Source organism: Solanum verrucosum, unplaced genomic scaffold (genome assembly GCF_900185275.1).
Source record: "Solanum verrucosum unplaced genomic scaffold, falcon-dt-bn FXZP01000073.1, whole genome shotgun sequence".
NCBI lineage: Eukaryota > Viridiplantae > Streptophyta > Magnoliopsida > Solanales > Solanaceae > Solanum > Solanum verrucosum.
In genome coordinates this window covers 1380774-1398877 of record NW_026020298.1, presented here as the reverse complement: position 1 = coordinate 1398877, position 18104 = coordinate 1380774, and the positions used below count along the sequence as shown (strand labels likewise).

Here is an 18104-nt window from a genome sequence, read left to right as displayed (position 1 = left end):
TGGGTAGTCTCTCCTCGCCTCTCTCACTTTATACAAACACAAATCTATAAAATGCGTTTGTGTTTGTATAAAGCGAGAGAAAATTGTATATATACATATCTTTTCATTCCCCTCTCTTCCCTCTCCCAGATCTCACTCGCCTCTCTCACTTTATACAAACACAAATGTATAAATTGCGTTTGTATTTGTATAAAGCGAGAAAAAATTGTATATACAAATACAAATACATATATTTTCGTCCTGTACACTTATGATTATACAAATACATATCTTTTCCTGTCCAATTTTCTTTTGTCTTTCTTTCTTTCTCGCTTTATACAAACACATATTATACAATTGATTCTTTTGTATATGTATACCGAAACAGATTATACAATTGCTTCTTTTATATATGTATAGCGAAATATACATATTAATAGCCATAACAAACATAAAGTTTGCTATTGAGCGCAATTATGCAAACTATAGCTATAACATACAAATATGATTTTTATGTTTGCTATATATGGAAGTTGCTCTTTAATATCCAAGTAACTTGACTCATATATAGAGATGAATTAAGAGTAAGTGGGAGTTGATATTTCTTTTTGTCATACCACCATCCACTGTGGCTTCTACTAACAGAAAAAGAAAATCACGACATCACGAAAAATAAGCACCCAAATATTCTAGGTAAAATATCAATACTAAAACTTAAATCTTACAGTTAATGTATACGTTGGATAACTATGAATTTTGTTTGGCATGTGGGCTACTGGAAGGGTTGAAATTGAAAAATATATGGCTGCAAATCTTGGAAGGTAATTGTCGCCAATGGGTTAATGATTAACTATCATTGGCTAATGATTTGTACTTGGGTTGGGAAAAAAAGGAAAAAAATTCAAATTTTGGAGTTTCTTGTTTGCTGCAACGTGTAGGCTATTGTTGGGATACCATCTATTGTGGGTTGATCTTTTTATTTATTTTATTATAACGTTATGATTCTAGTTATGATATTGTGAAATATGCGATTAAATATTAGGTGTATTAAATTATATAAATATAATTAAATTTATGATATTTGAAAGAATTGAGACTTAACTCTAACTTAAAATTTAGGAATATGAGACTTGACATATTAGTTGACATCAAGATTTATAAACTTGATCATAGATTAGGGTGAGTTTTTGGGTTTAGGCTAGACGTATAGTAATATGGGTGTCAACAGACTCACTTGCTTACGAATATTAAATATTTGATAGATTGGGAACGTTCTGAAGCTTTATGAAAGGAAAAAGCAAAATCTTGAGGATTCATGACACGTGTTCGGCATTCAAGGTATGTTAAGACTTTCAGACTTCATTGAAGGACATTTTTCTAATTAAAAACTAAAAATGGAATATTAATAGACAATGGGTCAGGGAAAAAGATGGGGGTCTCATACCAATGGTGTGATGGGCATTGGTACAAGTACCAATGTTATAAAGGGAAAATTTACTACTATAGAATGACGGATTGTAATTTGAGAATGTCAAAGCATATGGTCATTAGTTGATGTATTATTGACTTGATTTGTTTGTGTGATTGTTTCTTTATTGAATCAGTATATTTGTGATAGTTGTGGTGATTATTTATCATGCCGATATTTGATTGATTGAGATGCATCATCATCCCTTTTATTGAAATCTTATTGTGCGCATGCATTGACATGAAATTGAGTATAAGTTGGGCACGTGGAGATCGTCTGTGCTGGAGATTGTGATATGTTTTGATTATAAGTTGGACATGTGGAGATCGTCTGTGATGAGAATTATTTGATTGTTATATGTGAAAATTGCTCTTCTTTTAATTGACATTATTAAACTTTTGTCCTTTATATATTAACTAAATTCATAAAATATTGTGTCTTTAGGAGTCCTTACCCTACTCTCTAGATATGCCCTGAATAATTAAGTAGATCATGAATGATGTGTAGGTGGTATCGTTAACAATTTTTTCGTTATTTTTTATTAGTATTATTTATTATAAAATTTGTTCGAAGAGTGTTGGTTAATTAACTTTATTGTAATTTTAGTAACCGATTCTTGTGTGAAGAAAATCAATATCATTTTATGATAAATAGAGAGATGATTATTGGCACCTACAATAAAAGAGAATATTTTAAGAAAATTATTTTGATAGTTTTTCTCTCTCATTTTGTTAGAGACATACAATTTTTTTATAGGGTAAATAAATGATTCAAAATTTAGTGTAAAAGAAAGTTTTTTATGGTGCATGGTTTATATTAACGATCATATTTTAAGTCTAAATATTAAACTTTTGAAGTTTGTGAAAGTTCCTTATCAATTATCAAATAGAAATCATTATTTTACAATTAAAATAAAATAAACTTTCGAATTGATGATATAGAGAGTGTTTAGAGTTAAATAATGGGAATATATATATATATATATATATATATATGAAAAATTAATCAAATTCTATTCCGACTAAGTTTATAACAAGATTGTATTGTTTCTTATCATGATGGTGCAAAACGCGAATAAGTTCACTAGTATGATTGTGAAATTGGATGAAAAAGAGAAAAATGTGAGAAAATGGTCAAATGACCCCCCAATCTATTAGTCAATTCTCGATTACACACTTATACTTTACGGGGGTCCTATTACCCCCCTAGACATTTTAAAAGTGGAATATAGTGCCCCTTAAAAGATCACACCCAAATTTGTGGTAAGTGGTGGGTTGCACGCGCGATGCCACATAAATATATTGTACTTTTTAAATTAAAATATTATTATTCTACTTTTTTATTCTATTTTCCTTTTATTCTTTTCTATTTCAGCCCATTCTTCTTTTCTTTTTCCTTTTCTTTGACTACAAATTTTCTGCCATTAAAGTGGAAATTCCAAGTTCCATTTCTAAAACCTCAAAAATTTTAGTTTTTTTTTTCAACCAAACTACCATGCATTCAAAGTGTGCAATCCTTAAAGGGACATTGCTATTATATAAACTAAAACATTTGAACTGCATCCCAATGACTTAAAATTCAATTACTAAAACATTAAACATACTACCAAAAAACTAGAATATAGATAGGATCTCCATATAACTATTCATAACAAAAAAATCATCTATTGGAAGACAATGTAACACAAAAGAACCAACATCCAAAATAACTAAAATTCAACAGTGCAACATAGGAGAAGGCCAAAAAGGAAGTTCTGGGTGACTTCAGAGGCAATCTAGAAAAGTGAGGTTCCCTTTCCTTTCTTGTCCCCACCAATTTCAAAATGCTTGCACCTCTTGATTGGGTGCTGTGAAACATGTTTGCAGCCTTGGCATTGCAACCTCAACACAATCTTCTTTGTGGTTTTAGCCTTTTTGTGGAAGACAGGCTTGGTCTGACAACCATAACCTGACTGTTTCCTGTCATAACGACGCTTTCCCTGAGCAGCCAAGCTATCTTTCCCCTTCTTGTATTGTGTGACCTTATGCAAGGTGTGATTTTTGCACTCCTTGGACTTGCAGTAGGTTTTCTTTGTCTTAGGAACGTTCACCATTTTCGCAGGTCGAGAGGTTAGACAGAAATAACAGAGAGCACAATCGCCGTTCAGCTGGTGCCAATCCAAAAAAAATTAGTTTCTTAATCTTTGTTTGAATTATTTTCAGAGAAGTTCTCAATTTTATTATACAAGCCAATATTGAATATCTAGGTTTGGTATTTAATGGGTGTTCTCCAATGAGAATATTGTCGCAGTTTGGGAAGCTAAAAAATGAAGTATATTTGAATGAGATATGAATTTGATTGGTGAAATCCTTGAAAGTTACCGAATTTTCAAAGTCGTAAACATATTGATTTGGTTCACAACAATTTAAAAGGAGAAAATCTTCAGGGTTGTTTGTTGGAATTCTACCCTCTTGAATTCTGTAAAGGAACACGTACTCACTACTTGTTTCTCTTTATTTGAAGCTTAACAATAAACAATTTCGTATAACACTTTGTATTATTTATAAACCTCCAAATAACAAAACGATTACAAAGGTATGTAACCTAAGGAATTATAAACTCTAATTCCTAACTATCCAAGACAAAAATCCCCAGGTTTAAGTCTTCTATTCGTTTTTCAAGTTATTCAAACTTGTCAAAAGAAAACCTACTCACAAACACTTGATTGTATTAAAAAAACTCTTGACTACAATCGTACAATATTTCTCTCAACTCGCAGCACTCCCTAAAATAAAAATCAAAACTCTCACAAAACTCTTGATCATGTTTTGATATTACTCTCAATGTAAGTGCGCAAGTTTCTTCAAAGAAACTATTGCCCTATATATAGTTCACGCTTCCACAGAGTCTTGTTCAACTCGAACTTGTCTTTGCCGCCGCCTTAAAGTCTTGTTCAATTCGAACTTGACTTGGACTCCTGTTTGCACTCGACTTCTTTCACAGAAAAACTTTCGCGTAGTAGTTTTCCTACTTTATGTAGTTTTCCTTAATTGATTAAGAAAACTTCCTTAATCGTGAACTCCTTCTTCTATACGTTTTAGCTATAAACACCTTGTATCACGTATGCACGACCTGTTCTATCACTTTGACATTCTTAAAACTCAGAAGCTCCTAACAAATTCCCCCTTTTTGACTATGGCAAATTTTTCATGCTTGGATTGAAATCTACTTGCATTGAACAGGTTACACATATGCCATATGCACGCTTCTCTTCCCCCTTTTGACATTAGGCAAAAAATTTGGAAATAAAGACACATCCATGCCACAAGCAATAATATCACAACAAGCTATAACAAAAAAAACACCAAACTGAGTCATTAGATACATCACAGATCAGAGACAAAAACCATTATCCACACCAAACAGAAATGCCTACTAAATACTTGAAAAAGTGAGATCCTAAATAACAAAACATAGCACAAGCAAATTAGTATTTAGACAGAAGGTTGCAAAACAGAGGACGAGGAAGGGGAGCCTTTGGTTAGTAGTTCAAAGAAGTGCTTCATACGATCGGAATTGGATGATCTCTCAGCATTTAGTGCAGCCTGAGTCTGAGCAAACTCCTCTTTAAGCCTTGAATTTTCTTCTACCAATCTAGCATGCTCCAATCAATAATCAATGTGCAACTGATCTATTGCAGCATAGTGAGAAACTTGTAATACAGTAATTTCCTCATTCTTAACCATCAATGAGGCTCTCAAACGTTGCATAGGTGCATTTGCTCCTCTTGAGGTCGTAGGTATAGCAACATTATCTACTACCCCCAACACATCCTTGATAGTCTGTTCTTGCCATTCCTCGATAGGGACCTGAAAATACTTAAAGATATCGCATAGCCAAAATCCATACCCGAGCCCATGCTCTGTGCTATCATCCACACAGATTCTATTAATGTGACTAACGATCAATTTAGGTAGATTAATTTGAACCTGTGAAATCAGTAATCCATGAGTGTGAGATCCAAATAGTTTGCCTCCATACGTTTCTGCTTCCTAAGGAGAATAATTTTGTGTACCACATCAAAGAGTAGCTTATGTAGAGGAAGCATGGCTCATTTGTCCACCCTAGTGTAGTTCGCTAAAGTAGGATCATTCGTAAACCGACGAGAAATCTCAAAGGCTGATGATAGACCCTCTAAGGGAGGCCAACTATATTTGACAAAATGACACTATCCCAAGTTAGGTACACCCAATATTTTTTCCAAAACTTCACCTGTTAATGTGAACAATACACCAGCAACACTACTCGAAATAGAAGAGCCAGACCCAACATCATTTATATAGAATTACCTAGTTTCTTTCCTAGCCTTCTTACGACGTCGATTACCCCAAATAAACAACGCAGTCCAGCCTTGTGCATTCAACAGAGTAAGCAGTTCACCCATTTCATTCCCCCCCAAACCAGTAATCAACCTACCACAAATCACACTTTTTTTCTTAAACGACTATATCCGATCCTGATATTTCTTTCTTTCAATTTCAAGATCACTATCACCATTCTCTATGTGACCAGAGTCTTTTGTTTTAGATGCATTTCTTTTTCTTTTTCTACTCTTCTTGGATTCAACTATGTTAGCATTAATCTCTATAGATTTAGAGGGAAGAACAACATTACTCTTCACCGGGCGAGTTTTCGGAGTAGCCATAACACGAATCACTGCATCCCGAGTTCGTTGTCCAGAACGAGTCACTCGTACCTGAAACGGCTCTGATGTATTCAAAATAGGACTTTCTTGAGCCTCAGGAAGAATCATAGCAAGTGGTTGGACGGACTGTGTACTAAGTCGTGAATGAAGTCTCTTAGGAATCAGTTGAACTATTGGAATATCATCGTTATCTTCATAGGAGAGATGAACTTGTTCCTTCAATGATATGGGTTCCCCCTCACTATGTGCATTCGTTTCTTCTCCTAAATCACAAATACTCTGGTTTCTCCTTTCCTCCTAAATCAATGCTTCTTCTATAAGAGGATATGCAAGATGGGTTATTTCGCAAGGGTCAGTGATCATAACAACAGGTAATTCAAGAAGGTTTTCTAGATTTTCAAAGGGGATGATGGCAAGGTTGAAATTTGAGAGAGACACCATGATTTTGAAAATAGGGTTTGATGATTTTAGGAGCGAGACTAATGAAGGAGAATGGGTTTCTGTGGAGAGTGAGAAAGAAAAGGGTTTTTGATTTTTGAGAATGATTACAGGGAAGTGGAAGGATTTTTAGAGAAGAAGAACATGTTGATTTGATGGAGAAGTCAGATTGATTTGAGTTTGGTGGTTTAAAAAAAAATCCTTCTGACAGGTATTTAATGCGGGAACGGGTACCAGTGCATAAGTCTTAATATTTTGGTCTCACTTAAAGAAGTTTATTAGACATACATTTTCGTGTAGGATGATGATTTTTGAAATCCAAATCCTTGAGTTCCTAATTACCTGAGAATGATGAATTCGTTAGTTACAGTTCGTTATGAGTATTAAAAACTTTTAGCATAATAGTACATAATCAAGTGCCATAGTTTACTCTCGTGAGCAGAGATACACATGTGATCTTTATCATTCCTAATTTCAACCTGTTCCATTCAAAGTGTTCCCTTGCTAATGCCTTTGTGAAAATGTCTGCAATTTGTTGTTCAGTGGCACAAAAATTCATGGAAATTTCCCCTTTTTCTACATTGTCCCTTAAAAAATGATGACGAATATCTATGTGTTTAGTTCTCTTATGTTGGACAATATTTTTTGCAATGTTAATTGCGCTTGTGTTATCACAAAAAATTGGGACACCCTTAACACTAAGACCAAAATCACTGAGTAGTTGTTTGATCCATAGTAGTTGAGCACAACATGAGACTGCTGCTACATATTCAGCTTCCGCGGTGGATAGTGCGACTTCTTTATGTTTCTTTGATCCCTATGAAATTAAACATGAACCTATAAAGTGAGTCATACCCGTGGTATTTTTTTGTCTGCTAGATAACCAGCATAATCTGCATCAGCATATCCTATTAATTCGAAATTACTCCCTTTTGGATACCATAGTCCTAAATCAGTGGTTCCTTTCAAGTATCTGAGAATTCTTTTAACAGCTTGGAGATGAGATTCCTTGGGGTTGGTGTGAAATTGAGCCACAAGTCCACACTGAACACAATATCAGGCCTGCTAGCAGTAAGATACAAAAGTGAACCAATCATACCTTTATACAATTTTTGCTCCACAGAAGAACCTGTTCCTTCGAGATCTAACTTAGTGGATGTGGCTAATGGGATGTCTATTTGTTTCATATCTTCCATTTTGAATCTTTTAAGCAGTTCCTTGACATATTTCTGTTGGTGAATTAATGTACCTGTAGGTGTTTGCTTTATCTGAAGCCCTAAAAAGTAGTTTAACTGTCTAATCATGCTCATCTCAAACTCATTGCTCATGAGGTTGGCAAATTCGTTTGTGAGTGCCTTGTTTGTTGCTCCAATTATGATGTCATCAACGTACACTTGTACAATCAGTAGATCCTTTCCTTTGTTTCTAAGAAAAAGTGTATTGTCAATTTTACCTCTTGAATATCCATGGCTTAGGAGGAATTTTAACAATCTATCATACCATGCCCTTGGAGCTTGTTTCAACCCATAAAGAGCCTTTTCAAGCTTATAGACATGGTCAGGATAGTCAATCTTCTCAAAGCCAGGGGGTTGTTTAACAAACACTTCCTCTTTTAGTAATCCATTGAGGAATACACTTTTTACGTCCATTTCATACAAGGTGAATTCCACGTGTGCTGCAAATGCTATGAGTAATAACCTGATTGCTTCCAATATTGCTACTGGTGTGAACGTCTCATCATAATCTATCCCTTCTTATTGATTGTACCCTTGAATTACTAACCTGACTTTGTTTCTCGTTATTGTACCATGTTCATCTAACTTGTTCCTAAATACCTACTTTGTACCAATTATGGTTCTGTTTGATGGTTTAGGTACAAGGTTCTAAACTTTACTCCGTTCGAATTGGTTCAGTTCCTCTTCCATGGCTATTATCCAATCTGCATCTTGAAGGGCATCCCTAATCTTCTTTAGTTCTATCATAGACAAAAATGCATTGAAGGCACAATGATTTTTCATACCTGATCTAGTGGTTATTCCAGAAGTGAGATCAGTGAGTATATTGTCCAAAGGATGTGATCCTTGATATTTGTAGTCTTTTAGGACCAGATTGGGAGTTTCTGTATCTTGACTATTAGTTGTCTCTGTTTGTTCTTCTTCAGGCACCCTTTCTAAGTTCTCTTTTTGATCGTTAAGAGTATGGATGCTGATTTCATCATTTTCATAGAGGCGACCTGTTTCTCTTTCCTGTTCTGTTGCATTATCAGTGGAGATTTCCTCATCTTCCTGCAAGTTTTGGTTAGACATAGTATTGTACTCATCAAATACAACATGTATACTCTTTTCCACACATAATGTTCGTTTGTTCAGTACCCTATAGGCTTTGCTATGTGTGGAATATCCCAGAAAAATTCCCTCATCGCTTCGTGCATCAAATTTTCCTAATAGGCTTTTTCCATTATTATGAATGAAACATTTACGCCCAAATATTCTTAGATGCGAGATGTTGGGTTTTCTGCCTTTTAATAGATCATAAGGAGTTTTATCTAGCAAGGGTCGCGACATACATCTATTTATGGTGTAGCATGCAATATTTATGGCTTCAACCCAGAATTGGTTTGTGACTTTATTAGCAATCATCATTGTTCTAGCCATTTCCTGGAGGGTTCTATTTTTTCTTTCAACTACACCATTCTGTTGTGGGTTTCTAGGAGAAGAAAAATTATGATCAACTCTATGAAAGTCACAGTACTGAGCAAATTTTGAATTTTCAAATTCAGTACCATGATAAGATCTAATTGATGTCAATTGTTTATCAAATTTATTTTGGAGTTTTCTTATCAGGGAGCAAAAGGCATCAAATGCATCATCTTTAGATGTTAGAAATAGTGTCCAAGTATACCTGGAATAATCATCAACCAGAACAAGCATATATCTTTTCCCTCCCCTGCTTTTGACTCTCATGGGACCACATAAATCCATGTGTATTAGTTCAAGGGATCTAGTTGAACTTATAACCTGTTTTGGTTTAAAATATGATTTCACTTGCTTTCCCAGAGTGCATGCTTCACAAACCCTTGCCTCTTTGAATTTTATTTTAGGCAGTCCTATAACTAGTTCATTAGAGATGAGTTTATTTAGTTGTACATGGCTAGCATGACCTAGACGATTGTGCCATAGCAAAAGATCCTTGTCAATCACACTCAAGCAAACTAAGTTTTCATCAGATATCTTGGATGTATCTACTGTATATACGTGTTTATCTCTATTTCCTGTTAGAACCACCTTCTTTGTTTTGAGATTAATAACTTTAACATCAGTTGATGAGAAGATTACCTCGTTTCCTTTATCACATAGTTGAGATATACTTAGCAAGTTGTGTTTCAAACCTTCTACATGATATACTTTGTCAATTGAGTTTTCATCTAATCTGCCTATCTTTTCGATGCCTTTAATCTGACCCTTTTTTCCTCCAACAAAAGCTACCATTCCACCTCTTCCTTCTTTGAGTGAGAGAAATTGTGATGTATCTCCAGTCATGTGTCTCGAGCAAGCACTGTCTATGTACCAATGTTGCTTGCTTCTCTCACTTTTTCCTGAAAATTTTCATAGGTTAGTTTTAGGCACCCAGTTTAACTTGGATCCTTTACTAGAATCAAAAGGATGAATAAGATCTCTATGTATCCATTTAGGTAGATTAGATCTCTTCTGAGTATACTTTTTCCTTTGAGGTGTCTTATAAGTGCCTTTTGTTTTTATGGTGGCTCTGTAGTTTGGGCAATTTATCTTAGAGTGTCCTGAGTTACCACAGTTGATGCATAGCAAGGGATTATCAATTCTAGGTTGTTTAAAGCCTATTCCAGTTTTTTGATTTTGGTGATTATTGCCCAGATGTGATACATATCATAGATCACTTAGTCCATTTATTTGCTTGGTCAAGCTCATTTTTAGTCCTAGTTAGTTCAAGTCTCATTTTTGTTGATTTTTCCTTTTTAGAGCACAATTCGTTTTTGAGCTTTTTAATTTCAAGTTCATCTTTTGACCTATCACATATTTTGTCCTTACCTGTTTCTTTAAGTTTTATTGGACATGTTACAAGACTCTAATTGTTGAACATTTTTGTGATAAAAGCTTATTTTTCGCTTTTAGTTTAGCATTGAGTTTTTCAAGATCTATATACTCAAATTTTAAACTAGTTAGGGAAGCAAATATTTGATTCTTGGTTTTAACTAGTTCCTGGATTGTCTCAGTAGATGTGAGCATTAGAAAAGATATTTTTTTTTCTTAGAGAATTTTACTAGCTTATCTTTGAGATTAAGAAGGTTTACCCTTTTTTCTTTAGAGTCTGAGTCAGGTTCAGGTTTTGATTCTTCTATAGCCATTAGAGCAATGTCATCAACATCTTCTTCATACATCTCTGAACCTGTTCCCCAGGCTGCATACATAGCTTGCTCATTCTCTTTGTTTTTTCTTTTGTTTAAAAATTTCTTCTTCTCATTTTCAGCCCTTTCCTTTTTCCATTCTACTTCCCACATAGGACAATCCTTAATTTGATGATCGACTTCTCCACACTTGAAGCATCCTCCACTTTGTGGTTTCTCTGTACTCTTCTCTTTGGTGGGTGGTGCCCTTTTTCCAGAATTTGTTCCCCTTTTGAAGAGTTTTTTGAAGTTTCTACTGATCAGTGCTAGGTCTTCATCATCTATATCTGATTCATCACTTTCAGTTGCTTTGAATCCAAGATTTTTTTATTTGCTACCTTTACTACTTTTATTGATGTTCATCTCATATGTTTTGAGATTACCTACCAGTTTATCCAAAGTCATATTGGTTAAATCCTTGGCTTCTCTGATTCCAGTGACTTTTATTTCCCATGATCTAGGCAAGGTCCTAAGCACTTTGTCTACCTGTTCCTCCGTGGTGTATACTTTTCCCAGGGAGATTAACTCGTTTACTACAGTAGTAAATATGGTAATCATGTCTTGAAGTGATTCTCCGGATTTCATCTTGAAGGCTTCGTATTCAGTGTATAGCCTAACAATTTTGAATTTTTGACCTTGAGTTGTACCTTCATGAGCATTCTGTAGAGCATCCCATATTTGTTTAGCGGAGGTACAACTTGAGATGTGATTAAACTCATCAGGTCCTAGTCCACATACAAGAATTCATTTAGCCTTTGTATTTTTTCCCAGCATTTTGTAGTCAGCTTCTTCGTATTTATCCTTAGGTTTTGGAACATCTTTTCCTTCACTATCCTTAACAGTAGGGATTAATGGCCCATTAGTGATTCTAACCCATAGTTCATAGTCTTCGGCTTGAATGAAGTCTTCCATCCTTGTTTTCCACCATGAGTAGTATTGACCATTGAATAATGGTGGTCTGCTGATATGTTGCCCTTGACCATGTCCGAGAGGAGGTGCAGAACTCAAATGATCTTTATCTTGAGTTATTAGACTCTTGATTAAGATAACCTGCTCTGATACCACTTGTTGAAATTCTACCCTCCTGAATTCTGTAAAGGAACACGTACTCACTACTTGTTTCTCTTTATTTAAAGCTTAACAATAAACAATTTCGTCGTATAACACTTTGTATTATTTATAAACCTCCAAATAACACAACGATTACAAAGCTATGTAACCTAAGGAATTATAAACTCTAATTCCTAACTACCCAAGACAAAAAACCCCATGTTTAAGTCTTCTATTCGTTCTTCAAGTTATTCAAACTTGTCAAAAGAAAACCTACTCACAAACACTTGATTGTATTCAAAAACTCTTGACTACAATCGTACAATATTTCTCTCAACTCGCAGCATTCCCCAAAATAAAAATCAAAACTCTTGATCGTGTTTTGATATTACTCTCAATGTAAGTGTGCAAGTTTCTTCAAAGAAACTATTGCCCTATATATAGATCACGCTTCCACGAAGTCTTGTTCAACTCGAATTTGTCTTTGCCGCCTCCTTAAAGTCTTGTTCAATTCGAACTTGACTTGGACTCCTGTTTGCACTCGACTTCTTTCACAGAAAAACCTACGCATAGTAGTTTTCCTACTTTATGTAGTTTTCCTTAATTGATTAAGAAAACTTCCTTAACCGTGAACTCCTTCTTCTATACGTGTTAGATAAAACACTTTGTATCACATATGTACGACCTGTTCTATGCACTTTGACATTTTTCAAAACTCAGAAGCTCTTGACATTGTTCATGTTAACGAATTTGATGTTGATATACTTGTATAATAATCACTAATCAACTTTCGGATCTGATTTGAATCTGGGTTTCTTCAATTTTGTGCATTGTTATACTTGAAGTAGTAAAAATTTAGCTGTAAAAGATACTAATTTTGACTTTTGATGCTTTGTTATTTTATTTACTCAACTGAGTTTCCTCTATATTTTTCAATTTTGATTTTTTGTGCTTCAACTTATGTACACTTAGCTGTGCAAAAATGTTGATTGTATTCTCCTAATTTTTTCAAGTGAAGTCGATTTCTTTTAAAAAAAGAAGAAGAAAGGAGATAGCGTAGTAGTAATCATGAGGTGATTTCATACTTTTTTTCAGACAACTTAAATCAGACGGAGTGTTGAAGAGATATAGAAAGAAGAGAAAGAAAATAAAATGGAAAAGATAAATAAAAGTAAAAAGTAGCATACATAAATTTAAAAAAAAGCAGAAAATTATGAAAAAGAAAAATAAGAAAGTTTGCATCTCACTCTCTTTGAGAAAGTGAATTCCACTTTCTTTGCCAACTCAGCATTAGGGAGCAAATAATTCTACTACTCATAAAATAGTTCAAGGGGGTAATAGGATTATAGGACCCTCCTAAAATATAAGTGTGTAGTTGAGAATCCACTAATAGAATGGGGGGTCATTTGGCCATTTTCTCAGAAAAATGTAGAAAAAGTATAATTAAGATTATTGTTATGAATGTAACGCATTTGGTGAATATTCATCCAAGGAGTGTTATCTTATACATGTACGTAATTAATATTAGACTTGTATTAGTAGGCACAAGTTTATGAAAGAAGGTTAAAATTTAGCAGGAAGGTGAAATGGTAGTACGTATGGAAATTAATTAAGAAGATGCATGAGAGACGTACGGTTAGGTAGTTGGTTGGAAGAAAGAGGGCCAATGATTTGTTTATTATAATATGATAATGTGTGTATGGTTCGAAAATAAAAAATTAGAGAAACTTTATAGCTTGTCCATTCACTTATTTATAAGGATCCCCGTTTGTTTCGTGCAGAGTTGTTAGGTAATTTAAGAGAAAACTCCTCCATATTTTCTTATTGTCCTTGCCATTTCTTTTTTGTCACTGGTAATCATGAATACCCTTCACCCCACGTAAAATTTCTTTTCTTTTTATATATGTACTCACCTCAACATATAAATTGTTAAATTTTCATAATAATAATAATAATTAATGAGATAACTAGTTTGTTTTTCATTTAATTTGAACATTGGTTTTTCTAATGTAAAGTTTCATCACTTTGTGCTGTTTGTTTCCCTTTAATTCTTCCTTCACTACAAACGGAACCTGATTTGTCTTTTCGTTTTGTATTACAAAATGAATTTCAATTGATATTGTATAATAAAATTGCGCTAATGATTTGAAATTTATTTCTCACTTTGATTTTATAGGTGTACGCATTCAGCAAGAGAGTAAATTGACACAAATATTTTTTTGACCTGCAATCATGAGTGGCAAAATGTCAACAGGACCTCTTGAACGACCACTCAGGCCAAGTAAGCTACCCTTAATCTTGAACTGGAGGTTGAAATCGATGAAATTATCTTGGATTTAGAATCTTGTTAGGCGATGTGTAAACTATATTTCATAATGTTGTGTACAGGTATGGAAAAGATTGATATTGAAAACACCGAGGAGGATAAGAAGCCAAGGCTTGGGTCATTCAAGAAAAAGGCACTTAATGCCTCCAACAAATTTAGACAATCTTTAAAAAAAACTGGCCGTAGAAATAGTAGCAGGGTCATGTCTGTTGTGTTTGAGGATGAGCATGATGCGGAGGAATCAAAGTCAGTTGATGCCTTTCGTCAAGCACTTATATTGGATGAATTACTTCTTGAACAACATGACGATTATCATATGATGCTAAGGTGTAAATTCATTAAATTCACATGTGATGCAATGTCTGATGCCTGATGACAATTGTATTTGTACTTGATATATACAGGTTTTTGAAGGCCAGGAAATTTGAATTAGAGAAATCAAAGCAGATGTGGTCTGATATGATTAATTGGAGGAAGGAATTTGGTGCAGACACTATCATGCAGGTACTTTATTTTGAAATATTCAGTAACGAAATTTGAATTAGATAAATCAAGTTTTATTACCTCTTTCTTAGGACTTTGAGTTCAAGGAAAAGGAGGAAGTCGTCAAATACTATCCTCAAGGGCATCATGGAGTTGACAAAGAAGGAAGACCAGTTTATATCGAAAGAATTGGTCAAGTAGATTCTACCAAGCTCCTACAAGTCACAACAATGGACCGATATCTTAAGTACCATGTGCAGGAGTTTGAGAGGACGTTCAACGACAAATTGCCAGCCTGCTCCATTGCAGCAAAAAAACATATTGATACAAGCACAACAATTTTGGATGTGCAAGGAGTGGTATGTTTGGATATTTCTTCCATAGGAAGTTTATAGCAATTACTAACTTAATTTACATCAATAATGAATGCCTCAGGGACTTAAAAATTTCAACAAATCAGCAAGAGAACTTCTTCAGTGCCTCCAAGGTGTTGATGGCAACAATTATCCAGAGGTACTTGTTCTCTCGCTTGGCTGAAGCCATTAGACATACTTTTTGGTGAAAATTTTCAAGTTTGTGTTGCTTACATGAATATTTTTATCCACTGTTTAGAGCTTGTGTCGTATGTATATCATCAATGCTGGTTCTGGATTCAGGCTATTATGGAACTCTGTTAAGTCATTCCTTGACCCCAAGACCACCGCAAAGATAAACGTAAGCCTAAATTCATCTTCAATCAGAATGGACTGCCTCTATGATTTTCATAGGAATAATAAATTCATTCTTCTTTCTTCTTAGGTTCTTGGTAACAAATACCAGAGCAAGTTGCTTGAAATAATTGATGCCAGGTAAATACAGGTGAACTTAAATATTCTCTTCAAGCATACCTCTAACTAATGTGCAACTCTGATTCTAGTAAAAAAAATATAAGAAATTATCTATTTAGTATGAATTTTGCAACACTAACTAAAGTTCATAAATAGAGGCTAAAGAGAGTTGTTTGTCACTGCCTTGCATCAGCGAACTTCCAGAGTTCTTAGGCGGTACTTGCACTTGTGAGGACAAAGGAGGATGTATGCTTTCTGATAAAGGGCCATGGAATGATCCAGAAATAATGAAGGTTAATTTCATCCCTCTAGTGTTAAGTACGTTTGAACGATGCAATTGCCATTTCCATTGATATATGATTAATTTATGCCAGATGGTTCACAGTGGTATGCATAAATGCACAAAGAAAACTTCCATTCCAGTTGATGAGAAAACAATTTCAGAGGATGGGAATGCCAAGCTAAAGGTGCCTGCCTCATCTAATCTTCCATTTTTGTTGTTTTCTGATTCTTTATAATAACATTTTAGTGAAGTGATTTCAATACATGTTGTAGGACGCAAAGAAGAGCAATTCTATTAATATGAGAACTGCATCTTCCAAGATCCAGCGGGATCACGTATCACCTACACAGCTCTCCACTGTCCACGAGGAAGTAAGGTTCTTCTTCATCCACCACATATTAGAATAGAATCCACATGAAATGAGCTTGAGCTTCACTATAATAAAAGCATACTAATGCATTTGCTTATTCCATACTAACAAATTGAAATGTTTTTATAGTTTGATATAAATAAGAAGCATCCTAGTGCATATGATCGTGATAAATACATCCCTGTTGTTGACAAAGTAATTGATCCAACTATTCCTAAAGCTACAAAAGCGGACAACTACGCCATTGCTAAAGGTACACTCTCTCATTAATTGTATACCACATGTTTTAATAGTTGATCAGTTAAAAATCTGGTTTTGCTTTCGGTGTTTTGTAGTATATATTAACTATTACATATATTCCCTGTTTTCAGCTTCAGATTTCTTACCCATGCATGATATTTCTAAGTCCCCCGATGGATTTAGCAACCACCTTTTCACAGGAGTGATGACATTTGTGATGGGTGTGGTGACAATGGTGCGAATGACACGCAACATGCCAAGAAAGCTTACAGATTCGACTCTCTTGTCAGGTTCTTTAAAAGGAGTTGATATGCATGTTAAACCAGTACATAGTCAAGAATATCGGTTGAGTGGACCTGCCATCTCAAATAATGAGTACTTCAGCATGATGAAACGAATGGGAGAGCTAGAGGAGAAGGTTATTAGTCTTAGCAACAAGCCTAGTTCCTTACCACCGGAAAAAGAGGAAATGCTTAACAATGTCATGAGTCATGTTGATAAATTGGAGCAAGAGCTTTGTGCAACCAAAATGGTACTTACTTGTCTTGATTATCATTTAATATTATTACTCCATATGCATACAACTAATATTATTATTATTATTGGCAGGCACTTGAGACAGCCCTTTCCCGTCAAGAGGAGCTCTTAGCCTACATTGAGAAGAAGAAGAAAAAAAAGAATTTCTTTGGTTTTTAAGCCAACACACACAAGAAATAATGTTGTTTGAATGGCCGATGACTCAAAGCTTATTTAAATTCCGCATCTGCAAATTGCAATGCAAGTTAATATGAGCTACTGTATATGATCTGATCTGAGCCGGCTATTGCTTCTTTTTAGATTTTCATTCAGCAACAATTGCTTCTTAATTTGCGGCTTGCATTTTTGCTTCTAATTAGTTTTCTGTGTATATATGATGGATAAGAGCAGTTTACATTAGTTCTAATTCATATTCTTGCCTTACCTTTCTTCTTTAACATACTTTCCCATCTTGCTTCCTTCTCCTCTGTCAAATTATAATACTGGATTTTCAAATACAAGAGCTAGGTCGCAAAATATCACACTTCCATCGTCTCAAAAACAAATTATTGCACGATACATTATTTTCAAACGATAAAAATATGTGGTACTCAATTTTCAAAATCCCCAGAAGTGGACAACAGAGACTGGACTGTCTCGAAAGGAAAAAGACAAGTCTATATATACAGATGGAGACTGAAATAGTACAAAACGTCGTGTGCTCACTCCCGTCTCCGGATCAGTCTGCTCCAAGCTCGATCAACGCTGGCTACTAGTGCCCAGACCTGCATCACGAAATAGTTGCAGAGCGTAGCATGAGTACCAAAACAACAGGTACCCAGTAGGCATCATAGGCCGACTGAACTTGAAAAGTAAAGGCAGTATGAAAAGAAGGAATAATACAAACCGAGGGTCAAAAGCGGAAATCTAAGTAACAATGGAATGCACACGAGTGTAGAAAGAACTAACTAAAGTAATCTATAAGCTAACTACACCTAACTGGACCCCATAAGCCCAGAA

At 34.7% G+C, this 18104-nt stretch overlaps 2 protein-coding genes across 2 annotated transcripts; one reads left to right on the top strand and one right to left on the bottom strand.

Annotated features, from left to right (window-relative positions):
* Positions 1 to 3050: 3050 nt before the first annotated feature.
* On the bottom strand, positions 3051 to 3604 carry LOC125834762 (60S ribosomal protein L44-like). Its single transcript, XM_049513912.1, has one exon. It carries the CDS (start codon positions 3537 to 3539, stop codon positions 3222 to 3224), a length of 318 nt encoding a protein of 105 aa, XP_049369869.1. The 5' UTR covers positions 3540 to 3604; the 3' UTR covers positions 3051 to 3221.
* Positions 3605 to 14250: 10646 nt separating this feature from the next.
* Positions 14251 to 17368, top strand: LOC125834764 (phosphatidylinositol/phosphatidylcholine transfer protein SFH12-like). The gene is made up of 13 exons (XM_049513913.1): positions 14251 to 14320; positions 14428 to 14692; positions 14770 to 14869; positions 14941 to 15207; positions 15284 to 15361; positions 15461 to 15562; positions 15647 to 15696; positions 15869 to 15968; positions 16050 to 16142; positions 16231 to 16329; positions 16458 to 16581; positions 16700 to 17100; positions 17178 to 17368. Exons 1-13 carry the CDS (start codon positions 14272 to 14274, stop codon positions 17262 to 17264), a joined length of 1815 nt encoding a protein of 604 aa, XP_049369870.1. The 5' UTR covers positions 14251 to 14271; the 3' UTR covers positions 17265 to 17368.
* The last annotated feature ends 736 nt before the right edge of the window (positions 17369 to 18104 follow it).